The sequence below is a fragment of the Melanerpes formicivorus genome, unplaced genomic scaffold (genome assembly GCF_026170545.1).
Source record: "Melanerpes formicivorus ecotype bairdi unplaced genomic scaffold, bMelFor1.0.p_v2 SCAF_42, whole genome shotgun sequence".
NCBI lineage: Eukaryota > Metazoa > Chordata > Aves > Piciformes > Picidae > Melanerpes > Melanerpes formicivorus.
Genome location: NW_027142394.1, coordinates 5,833,207 through 5,846,040, shown reverse-complemented (window position 1 = coordinate 5,846,040; position 12,834 = coordinate 5,833,207). Strand labels below are relative to the sequence as shown.

The 12,834-nt window shown below is 40.7% G+C and overlaps 1 protein-coding gene across 6 annotated transcripts in view; it reads right to left on the bottom strand.

The window, feature by feature from the left end:
- The window catches only part of SNTG1 (syntrophin gamma 1), a 273,334-nt gene that overhangs the window by 46,934 nt on the left and 213,566 nt on the right, over positions 1-12,834 (bottom strand). For all 6 annotated transcript variants that reach the window (XM_068158802.1, XM_068158799.1, XM_068158804.1 and 3 more), the window contains one exon: positions 7,236-7,274. In XM_068158802.1, coding sequence (XP_068014903.1) covers positions 7,236-7,274 — 39 coding nt within the window. The remainder of the gene's footprint in view (positions 1-7,235; positions 7,275-12,834) is intronic.

The following is a 12,834-nucleotide window of genomic DNA, read 5'->3' as shown; positions in this document are numbered from 1 at the left end:
GACTTATGTTTACCTGCCACACAAGTCACCTTCGGAGCAATTTAGCACATCACTTGAAGAGGTTCATTTGGCTGCCAGGTTTATCACTGAGGAGACAGTTCTGCTGCCATCACAGGCATTTGACAGCTGACCTGAGAAGCTTCAGGCCTCCTCTGACACTCTCAGCAGAGCATTTTTCAGCAAACTCTTTGATAATGAGCAGGTCTTATACACATCCTGACTGAAAAAAAAAACCCTGTATATCACGCTGTCATCACTCCCCCCTCCTTTTGCTGTTGTGTAACTACAACCAGGAGGAGTCTGATTTTTGTAACTGGGAAGATTTTTGATATATGGTCATATTTAAATCTCATTTTTGCCCTGCTGAATTTATGAGCCAGCACAAGGGTGGCTGCAAATTTTAATCCAAGATAAAATTTCTGGGCTTTTGAGGGTTTAAACAGATAACAGTGCAATACAGAAAGCTCACCACTCAGGTGGCAGGAAAGTAAACATCATCTATTTTAGAGCCTAGTAGCTTGGCTATGCTTAGGACTTATCTTTTGATTAATGACTTTCCCCCATTATAAATGTACACAACATAAATATAACACATTTTTCAGGCTCTAAAATATAAACAGACCAAACAACTATTTCAGATAATCGAGCTGGAGGGCATGCCTTCTCCTTTCTGATGAACAATGCATCACATTCATCTGTGTCACCTCAGCTTAGACTCCTGAAATGTGCTGGATGAAGAAAAAGATCAACATATTACAAGACACTAGGCAGTGTCCTTCAGACTTTTGATAATGCCACCAAACAAACAGCTGACATATTCATCTTTCTCATGTACTAGTGTTCAGTAAAGCACTTAAGACCATCTATTATCATTCCTAATTTGCCCCAGGAGGAGTTTTCAGTTAGATTTCAATGACTGGTTCCAGATACTGTTTTTATTGCCTTTCTTTTTTATCTCTTACAAGCACTGGTAAACAGAAATTGGACAGGACTAGTGCAATTTAGGCTACCTGGCTGTCTCTGAAAGACCATGCTACTCAGGTTGCTGCTTTGCTAACATCCTGAAAGCCTGATAAATTTCTGCTTGCTGAGCTCTATCTGAAGGAAAAGGTAACAACAGAAGAAGAAAAATCCCCAACACCTGTGCACACAGAAAATACAGATGATGGCTAACAGGGTACACTTGCTTGAAATTCATTTTAGCAAGAGATGTTTTGCACTTGCCTAACATTAAAATTTGATTTCTATAGAGTTAGATGCTTATACTTCCAAGTGTAAAGCCAGAAGAAATCTGCAAATACTCAGTGCATACTTAAAGCTGCCTTTTAAGTCTCTGATACTGCTGCTTCCACAGCAAAATAAAGATGTGTGACAGAAACCTCCTTTTTGGTTACAATGACTTCACAAGACCTGCCTTAGAAATGTTTGTATACATGTGTGAGATTGAAGTTTGAACTGGTCACAAAATCAGCAGTGCAAATATATAGGTTAAGCATTCAAAAGCCTGGTTAGACTTCAAATATTATATTTAAATACTTCAACTTCTGATGAAACTAACATCAACATTCTAAGGAATAATGCTGCTCATGGATACCAGGGGACAACCATTAGGGAGCTAGATTTTTACTTTCCATTCTGTGATTTAAATGGCAATACTTCCAAACTGATGAAAACAGCTATTAATGCTTAGAAAAAAACCTCTTTTGCTATTTATATTGAGAAACAATTATTTTCTGTCCTGATTATCAAAAGACTTCTGCAAGCCTGAAGTGTTCTTAAGGCTTTCTAAGGGCTCTTGGAGAATGCACTTAGTACTTGCATAGGCCCAAAATAATAAGTCTAAATAAAATCTCCAAAAACATTGGAATAAATTGAGGCTAGAATTGCATTGCCTAATGCACTGTGAGGCTGGACAAGAGATCCTGATGGAATACTAAAGACCTGAGAAGAGTGGACAGTGACCCCCAGGAACTTTATGAAGGAACTGATGGATGTAAGTTCATAATTAACACAGCCAGAAGCCACTCCTCGCACAGAAAGCGTTTTTCCTTCAAGGCCTTTGTGCATACATAGTCTCAGAGGCCTGGATCCTTTCTGCATTCTCTCCCACTGTCTGGGGCTGCTTTTGCATGGCAGGCTCCTCCAGCAGGAGGGAAGGAGAGGCTGCCATATTATTTCACCTACCACCATTATGGCAGGCTCCTGGGAGCAGTAGGTTGGAGTGATGAGTGACTATTACTTCTAGTAAGCAAGCACCATAACAGTAGGCTGTTAAACAAATAATGGGAAGCAGCATGACTTCTGGCTGGATATCTAAAGAAAGCAGCTAGAAACTGCACAATGCTGGATCTGGATCCTGCTGGAATTTGGGGATACTCTGAGTGTGGCAGTTGGCTCTAATGACTCTAGGCTCTCAGCATTTCAGACACCACCAGGGCCAGCGCACAGCCACTTGGTTTAGAGAACAAAGCCAGATGTCTGAGTAGACCTTGGCCAGAAGTTCCTGGCCACAGCATCACCTATTTGCTGTTTCAGATACTTTTGTCTCTCCAGACCTGCATGCACCACAGATGATTCACAGATCGCATTTGGTTGGAAGGGACCCTCCAAGGTCATCTTGTGCAAGTCACCGGAGACACCTCTAGCTAGATCAGGCTACCCAGGGCCACACTGAATCTGATTTTGAAGGTCTCCAGCAAGAGGGCTTCTTTCAGACCATTCATCATAAGTAGAAGTGGGCTTCTTCTGGCTCTACACCCACCATCACCAAGAGACAGTCTAACAAGGAAAATTATTCTTAGTAAATAAATATTTTTCAGTTGTCAGTTCCTGAGTATAGTTTGTCTGTTTGCCATTCTGAGATGTCTGAGATGCATGGTCCACTGTTATTAGATGATCCAGACACTAAATATTCTTCCTTTCACAAGGTATAATAAGAAGCACCAATCATCTGATTGACAGCTGGCTAAACATGAGCCAGCAGTGTGCCCAGGTGAACAAGAAGGCCAATGGCATCCTGGCCTGCGTCAGAAATAGCATGGCCAGCAGGAGCTGGGAAGTCATTCTGCCCTTGTACTCAGCACTGGTTAGGCTACACCTTGAGTCCTGTGTCCAGTTCTGGGCCCCTCAGTTTCAGAAGGACATTGAGACTCTGGAAAGTGTCCAGAGAAGGGCAACGAGGCTGGGGAGAGGTCTGCAGCACAGCCCTGTGAGGAGAGGCTGAGGGAGCTGGGGGTGTTTAGCCTGGAGAAGAGGAGGCTCAGGGGAGACCTTATTGCTGTCTACAACTACCTGAAAGGAGGTTGTAGCCTGGTAGGGATTGGTCTCTTTTCCCAGGCAAGCAGCACCAGAACAAGAGGACACAGTTTAAAACTGTACCAGGGGAAGCTTAGGCTGGAGGTGAGGAGAAAGTTCTTCACAGAGAGAGTTGTTAGCCATTGGAATGGGCTGCCCAGGGAGGCGGTTGAGTCACTATCCCTGGAGGTATTCAAGAGGGGATTGGACGTGGCACTTGGTGCCATGGTTTAGTTAGTCATGAGGTGTTGGGTGACAGGCTGGACTTGATGATCTTTGGGGTCTCTTCCAACCTTATTGATTCTATGATCTACAAAGACAATAAATTAAGTGAACAAAAAACCCCAAGGTGCTTCTTCACCTCTCCTCTTCACATAAACTGTAATTAAAAATACTTGGTCTAAGCTTTTTGTGTCCCATGTGCTCCTTCAATGGAAGATCTACAGTTAGAGTGTATGCTTCATTGATTCCAATTAATTTATTTAGATTATACAATTCCCCAGGGAATAATGTGTGTATAGGCTTCCTTAACACCTCTACTCTAATCTACCAAAATTAATGTTGTTCTTGGGAACTTTTATGCTCAACCTGATGCAATAAAACAGTCATTACAATAAAGCATTGTGAGGTTTTTATTTCCAGCCTCGGCCTCCCATGGAAGCTCCAAAATGGTCAGGCAGAACAAATTTGTATCTAGTAAGCTATGGATATTCCTGCTTCAAGGAGAGGTTTCCCCCTGCACTTAAAGTATAACTGTAAAAAAAGTTATGATCTCTATCTTTTGTGAATATGTGAATTCCATTTCTCTCCTTTTCTTATTTCCTCTCTTCCTCACCAGTTTTCAGGAATAGAAAGGTACAGAACATATGCATTCAAGAGATCTATTTCTAAACAAGTTCACTCAGATTGTCTTCCTGTCCTCCTCCTTTTGTTGACCCCTACTTGGGCAGGAGATAAACTTTTATACTAATAAGTTAATATTAAGGGGGAAAAAAGTGCAAGAAGATAAATGAGAAAAATATGTAAATGAGGATGACTTCTACACTTGAGGCAAAATTGAATTTGTTGGACATGCAGACATTATTTGATACACAGCTTGAGACTTATAGTTTGAGATTTAAGTAAGAACTTGATCCAATCACTCTAGCCTGTCGTCTAAACTTCCAGCAGGTGTCCAAATTACTTCCATGCTCTTGTGAGCTATAGGGTGTGCAGCCCTAGGATAAAAGCAATGCAGTCCAATAACTGCATTGAGTGTCTCACAACATGAATGTTATCCAGCTCATCAGGTAATCTTCAGGAAGCAATCTGTCCACATAGTTTCCTCTAACAGTCTATGGTCCTAAAACTTTTTGATGCCCTGGAGTTCAAAAGCTACACAGGACTACAGTGTAAAAGACAAGCATTTTACTGGCCACAGAAAGCATAGATTTTATAACAGAAAGTGTTTCAGAAACCTCTAAAAACAGTAGAAGGAGCTGCCCAGTGAGAAGTGTTTCATGTGAACCAAACCTATTTAGATAGATATTCCTTTTGTTTTTCACAAAGCTCAGGAAGCTTAATAAGCAACATAAGCCTGTCAGGGGTTTATGTTAGACAGTAGTCCATGCCCAGTGCCATAGATGGCTGACAATACAACGTGGGGAATTAGCAGAGCATAATTTACACCCTGTTGTGCACTTCTGCTTAATTAAACAGCAAGAACTCAGCTCCCCCTGTGCGTTTCTATAAACATTTAACAATAGAAGCTTCATTCTAGAGATTTTCCCTCAAAATAAACCTGATCAAATCCTGACTGTGACAACAGATGGTGAAAGAGCAGATGTACCATAGGACTGAGAGTTCAATAACTGTCAGTCAAGAGATGCAGAATGGCTACTCTGAGGAACTACAGTAAAGGCATACTGAAAAACAATTAATTCAACAGCCATGTAAAATCAGAGAGAGAAATCAGAAATCTTTCCAATTTAGTAATAATAAACCAGAAGAAAACAAAATATACCTAAGGAGAGAGAACAGAAACACTCTCAGTGTACTTCCAGAGTAATGACTGGGTTCAGTTTAGGGCTCTTCACTACACAAAAGACATTGAGTTGCTGGAGTGTGTCCAGAGAAGGGTAACAATGCTGATGAAGGGTCTGCAGAACAGGTCTGGCGAGGAACAGCTGAGGGAACTGGGGTTGTTTATAGCCTGGAGAAGAGGAAGTTGAGAGGAGACCTCATTGCTCTCTACAACTCCCTGAAAGAAGGCTGGAATGAGCTGGGGCTCTCTAGTATCAAGTGATGAGATGAGAGGAAATGGCTGAAATTCCACCAAGGGAGGTTTAGGTTGGATATGAGGCAAAATTTCTTTCCTGTAAGAGTGGTCAGGCACTGGAACAGTCTGGCCAGGAAGGTGGAGTCCCTGCCCTGGCAGCATTCAATAAATGTGTGGACATGGCACTTCAGGACATGGTTTAGTGGCCATGGTGGCGTTAGGATGACAGTTGGACTGGATGATCCTAGAGGTCTTTTCCAACCAAAACAATTCTCTGATTCTATGGCTTGATTTTGAGGACATGCTGCCGTTCAGCAGAACGCTGTTTAATCATTCCACTTGAAAAATGTTCTTCCAATAGCAAAGTCATCTTGGAAGTTATTGTTCTACAACTGAAAACATGACAACAAAATGATGGCAATGCTTTGTGCTTCACACAGCTGTTGAGCACTGCAGCAGATGTCTTATCAATCCACCTGAGTAATGCAATTCACCTTTTTCAGTGTAATAGAGATGCAACGCATCTGCAGCAAAACAGGATCCTGGCTTGAGTGGCAGTCAAGCCAGTCACTGTGACATTTGAGTGTACTCACCCTTATACAGCACTTAGAAGGGAGCTTTTATTAAAACACTCACTGAGCTCTGTGTTTAGAGATGATTTTATAGGAGACTGTTCTAATTGTGTAACCTTAATCAAGCTGAACAGCAGCCTATTAAGCTAGAATATGAGGTGGTTTTACAGAGCTGGTGTACAGCTGCACATGGGTTTTATTAAATTATATCAAAACCAAGACAAATGGGGATATCCATGTGTTTGTGAATGTCAGCAAGACCACACATATGCCTGCAAAATATTGGGATGGATGACAGCTGAGTGCTGGAGAACCTGATGTGCACAATTTTACCCCAGCTTCCTGCATTAGTCTGGCACCAGTTCATTAAGTCATGATGTTTTAAAACTGATTTAAACACGGCTGTGGAGATGGAAACTCTCCATCTCATTCTAAGCTAAGAACCTGTAAGCCTGATTCTTTAAAAGAGTAAAACAAGCAAAAAATTGTGGAAAGAAGAGATTTCTCAAGACACACAGCTCTGGCCCTTCATCCCATAGATCCAATCACCTGATGCAGAGCTGTAGAGCAGAGCAGCCACTGCGCTCATGATGCAAGAAACCATTTCTATTCAAGGAACCTTGCTCTCTTTTGTAAAGAGACTGCAGTGCCTTCATTAATGAGCCTGCCAATGGATGAATATGCAGACGATTCAAGTTTGTTCCAGATACTGCTACCAGCCTGCTCCATAAACTTGCAAAAATAGTATTTTATGACTTCATTGAGACAATAGATTTTACCTAGTTTTAGCATTTTAGAGCATTGATGGATACAGGCTAATTCTCAAAAGGATATTCCTCCTTTTGCAGTGAAATGGGTAAGAAGCATCAAGGGAAAAAAACCTTCTTATATTGACAGATAGACACACACATGTATATATTATATAGGTAATGCTTTGACCAAACACCCCAATTTCCCCTTTGACTTCAAGAAAACAACACTATTTTGAGGCAGCATGCTACTCTAAACAAAAACCTCTTAAGAATTCCTGAGCTAGAATAATACAGAGTTACCACACAGTTAAATACAGTTGAAATGAGAGTTAGAAATTAAGCAACCTCCATTTTTCTTACCTGCTGGTTTACGGGGAAATTCCTGTTGATTTTTTTAATCTACAAAAAGGAATAAAGAAATAGATTAATACTCAGTCATTAGACCAAAAAATATCAGCTCAAAACATTGGATTTTAGAGACACAGATCAGACACCCCCAATGAGGCGTGTGAAAACCCAAGAAGAGCTCCTGAAGTAAAGGAACTGAAACCTTTGACAAGCTCATGTAATAATGAGACACTTCTGCAGCCACTGTGTGGTTCATCCTGCTGTTCAGAAGAGAGGAAGGGAGAATAAATGCCAAATTATTTCTGGATTTTATAACACTGTCTTTAGGATTTTTTTTTTCCTGATCAGTAGCTACTACATAAATAATTTAACGACATCAGTAATTTAGAGCAACTTACTGCCACCCATCAAAGTCATCAAACTTTAAGCAGATTCCTTTCCTTAAGGAAAGACAGAAAATTGGGCTGGGATAGGCTTTGAAGCATCCCTTACTCTACTCTTGGTTTTGGCACCTTAGATACAAGTGTGCAAAATCAGCTTTGATAGTTGGTCAAGCAATTTCTTTCTTAAAACATTCAATAACACCCCTGAGTTAAATGCAAAAAGTCTGAGACACTTGAGGTATGAAGAGTTTGTATTTAGCCCTGCAGATCATTGACTCCAGCTAAATAAAACCTGCCAGCTTTCTGCAAACAAGTGTCCAATGCAAGGAGAATTATGTGGAACATACCCACTCCTATCATCGGTAGGACAAGAATGTTGTTCTTTATTGTCAGCATAAGCCCTGAAAGCATCTGAGCAAATCTACTAAATCTGCCATGTGTATTCATGACAAATACTTAATGGCCAGGATGTTTCTGGGTTTTTTTTTGCTTTCTTATGTTAACTTTTCACAACTGTTTTTGTAGATGAGTAAAAGACATCTTTAAATTGAAGACACTGTCACCTAGAAACCCATAGCACAGCCCTGCAAGCCCCAAATTCATGCTTCAATCTCTTCAGAAGAAAAGAAGAATCACCACTGAATTCCTCCAGTGTTTACAACACCCTCTTTAAACAACTATATGCAGAGATATGAGTGGCACTATGGTTTTCAGACTTTAAAAGCAGACTGTTTGCTGCAGTGGTAACCTCTCTGCATTCTTCATGCAAATACTGAGCAAGTCTCCGTTACTGACATCCCACAGTTTTGCCATCAAAGGATAATTCTCATTGTCAAGAACATGCTGGCAAGCAATTCCATTTGGTTTTCAAATGTATCCTGAAGCAAAAATGTCAGGAGAACACCTCCACCCTCTCTTCTTGCACATACATCAGCTTCAGTTTCCTCCTTTATTCAATGTAAGTTAAGAGGAAATGTTAGGGGAAGTAGGATCTTAAAATAAAACTAATCCACACTTTACTTAAATAAAACACTAAAGAAAGGCAGGCACACTGAGAAAATGATTTAGAAAGATGTGTTTATCCAGAGCAATACAAAAATCAGGAATGGCACAAAAGGAGACAAAACAAGAAGCCAGTAAACAGATTCTGCTCTGAAGGGAAAGAAACAGGAAGCATTATGAAAGCTTCTACTTCAATGCTCAGAGGTGAAATTCTATTCTGATTCAACCTCCGTGAATGGATATCAGGAAAAAAATAATCCAAGAAAACTGTAGAGAAAGTAGTTCAGAAATTGGTGACCATCTAAAAGTGGAAAGAGGAAGGCATAAAAAATAAGGTCTCTGCAGAATGTTGCACCTAACTAGTAAGCAGGCAAAGCGATGGTGATATGAGAGCAACAACGGAAGAATGCTTTAAGCAGAAGCTACCACAGAAGAATGGTCTGAAGCATGACTGACTGTGGTAAGGGTATAAACATATCTGACCAGATATGTTCCAAAAATTTAGCTGGCCATGTAGAATATTGGGCAGAAAGGTCAATTAATTTTGTGCACTAGATGTTGCCCCCACAGATGGATAGTTTTCACAGTGACTGCTGTACCTGCTCAGGGGGAGAAACAAATAAGATCGTGAAAACACATCGCTCTTCAGTAGAGTGAGCAGATGAGCTGGCTTTGGCTTCAGGTATGCAACCTTCTCTTTTCATTTAAATTTCATTTTAGTTAACAGTCCTCGTGCCAGAAAAGCAGTAATCCAGAAAAATATCCTGCCCTACTTTTACCTTTTGTTTGCTCAGTGCGGTAAGGTTGTGAAATGTTGCTACCCACCAGCACACATGCATTGAGAAAAGCAGGGGATCAGAGGAAAACTGCCAGAAGCATGCAAGAGTTCATACAAAAATCATAGACTGGTGAATACATTCAAATACATATACAATGGCCTATAGACTGGATGTAGGAACTCTTGATGCTGGTTTTACAAGCTGCAGCAGATTTTAGAGCTTAGGCTGAAAAATCCACATAAACTACAATATGCAAAGGGATCTGGCAATGTGTTCTGGAAAATATGGGAGCATAGGACCTATTTAATGCACATTTCTGTCTGCTTCCTGACCCACCAGGGATGATGCCATTCTCTGTTGATCACATTTTACAAGCTAAATGGTTTGAAGGACAGAAAGATTGGGATTACTGCCATGATTACTAGTATTTTATTGCCCAACTCAATTTTTCTTAGGACCAGATGCATTCAATTGCAAATGCATTCAGCCTGAATGAAGTCAGCATCGAGTTCCTTGAAGGAAAAAGGGAAAAAACAGAACATATGAGCATTTATATAGAGGCTTGATAGGACACTGAATAATGCATAAGCATAAACAGGAACTCTGGTTTAGTCTATTCCTATAGATTCCTGTAGGCTGAATCATTCTTGCTATGTTTTCTAGATGAGAACAAAAGTGAGAAGCAAGATGGTCTGTTTCAACTTATATAATAAACACTACAGACACTCTCTTGAGAGCTTGCACGTTTCACTGAGCTCCCATACATGCAGATATTGGATAAATACTTTTGGAGAAAACAAAGGGTGGCTAGTAAGACTCAGGAAGGCTCCCCCCAAAACTAGATCTGACCCCTAAGAGAAGTCTGGAAGTGATGCATGGAAATAAAAGATTTGCACGGTGAGGGTTATCATCAATTTATGGCACGTAGGAGCACCAGTGAAGGACAAATGGCCATCTGAACTATGACTGCAAATCTGCATGCTAAACTTCTTTAATTTTCTCCCTCTCTCAAAAGGATTCAGCGAAGCATTGAACACCACCCACACAGAAGTAAGGGATGGGTATTACAAAGAACTACCAGATTTGTGCCTGTGACATGAGAGTACAGTGGGAGTCCTAAGGACAAAAGCACAAAACCTAGTCTGCAATGTTCCAGTAACAGGGCTGCAATTACTTTTACTTCAATTAAAAAAAACACCCAACCACCCAGATTAACTTCATTGAATCCTGAAATATTCAAGAGCTATTCCCCATGTTTGGACATTAGCTCAATGCTGATATTGCTACTGTGCTTTTTAAAAGAAGACACTTGTGAATCTTCATAATTAAAATACCAGCAGCAACAGAGAAGAGCAACAAAGTTGGTGAGGGGTTTGGAACACAAGCCCTATGAGGAAAGACTGAAGGACCTGGGGTTGCTCAGCCTGGAGAAGAGGAGACTCAGGGGTGACCTTATCACTCTCTACAACTACCTGAAGGGAGGTTGTAGACAGGCAGATGATGGTCTCTTCTCCCAGGCAGCCAGTACCAGAACAAGAGGACACAGTCTCAGGCTGCGCCAGGGGAGGTTCCGGTTGGATGTTAGGAAGAAGTTCTATACAGAAAGAGTGATTGCCCATTGGAATGGGCTGCCCAGGGAGGTGGTGGAGTCGCCGTCATTGGAGGTGTTCAGGAGGAGACTTGATGGGGTGCTTGGTGCCATGGGTTAGCTGTTTGGGTGGGTTGGATTGGTTGATGGGTTGGACACGATGATCTTGAAGGTCTCTTCCAACCTAGTTTGGTTTATTCTAAATAAAGGTTATTCTAAATAAAGGTTTATTCTAATGTTTATTCTAAACAGGCATACAACTGGGGAGGCAAATGTAACAACTGAAAAGTGTCTGAAAACACTCTTACTGTCCCATCTGAAAGTGAAAAACACAGGTCTCTCCACAGAAGATTTACTGAAAAGACTGTGAACAACAGGACTTGGGGGGAAAAGAAAAAAAAATAGATAAACCAGAAGGAGATATGAGGAGCACTGCTTCAGATAATGAAGCAACTGGATAATTATGGTTTACATCATAAAAGTAGTTGCTCATTGGAGCATGATTAGTGCAGTATCAATCACACTAAGAGTAAAAAAGCTGGTGTAGGTAATCATCAGTAGAACATCGACTCACAAAACAGGGAAATAAATTCCTCCTGAGTATCTCTTTCATTTGCAATTTAAAACAATTTCACTATCCACCAAAGAAAAACAATTTGCAATGGAAATCCATCTGACTTCTTCATAGGCAGTCAAATCCATTTTACCTCTTGTTAAGACAACATACATAGATTCCTGGGTAAAGATGCAGCACACCTAGCAGCTATCAATGCAGAAGATATCAAGGAGTTCCATCTGAAATGTAACCACTTCAGACAATCCCAGCCAACCTTTTTAAAATGATGTATTCTGAGTCACTTGTATTCAAAATACTTTAAATATGAACCTAATGTATCTTTTATATCTGGAAATAGAATCATAGAATCAATAAGGTTGGAAAAGGCCTCAGAAATCATCAAGTCCAGCCTGTCACCCAATACCTCATGACTGACTAAACCATGGCTTCAAGTGCCACATCCAATCCCCTCTTGAACACCTCCAGGGACGGTGACTCCACCACCTCCTGAGGCAGCACATTCCAATGGCCAACCAAGCTCTTCTTTCTGTGGTGAACTTTCTCCTCACCTGAAGCCTAAACTTCCCCTGGCACAGCTTGAGACTGTGTCCTCTTGTTCTGGTGAAATAAGGGACTCCTGAAGCTATCAGAGGCCTCCAAAATACATATTTTGTTGTTTTGCTCTGGATTCTCAATGATCAAGGAAAATGTTCTTGAAATTTCACCCTCTTGTCCACTAATATTTCACTTAGCTATTGTTATATCCTTTCCCTGAACCACACAGTGATAAGGGCTTAGTTTAAATATTAAATAAAAGAAATTCTAAACTTTCCAGACTCTCACTGGTAAAAGAAAGACACAACAAGGAAGCAATTTTAATAACCAGTGGTTGGCACTGGAAATCTGCAGTTCATTTCCACATGATTGACTTATTGTGAGATCCTAATCTTCCAAACCTCACTATGTGAATGAAGTTAAAATCTTATCTTGAGCTATTATACTTTAGCTTGAGAACTCACTAAAATAACATCTAAGGTTGAGAAGAGAGTAGGAGTAGCAGGTCATAATGACTGGTTCAGTAGACTATGCAAAAGAAGCAGTAACGTTTTCAACACATCCCTAGATCAAAAGAGCTTCAAGATACCTGCACTTGTCAGAGGAACGAGGTTAAAGCACAGAAAATAACTAGATTTTGAAGCCAGAGCACAGAGCACCCTGGATCACTCTCCTTCACAAAACATGGCAGTAATACACATCTGTCTGTAAAACACCCAGGAGAAATGGCTGAGTTGAAGAGGAAAAT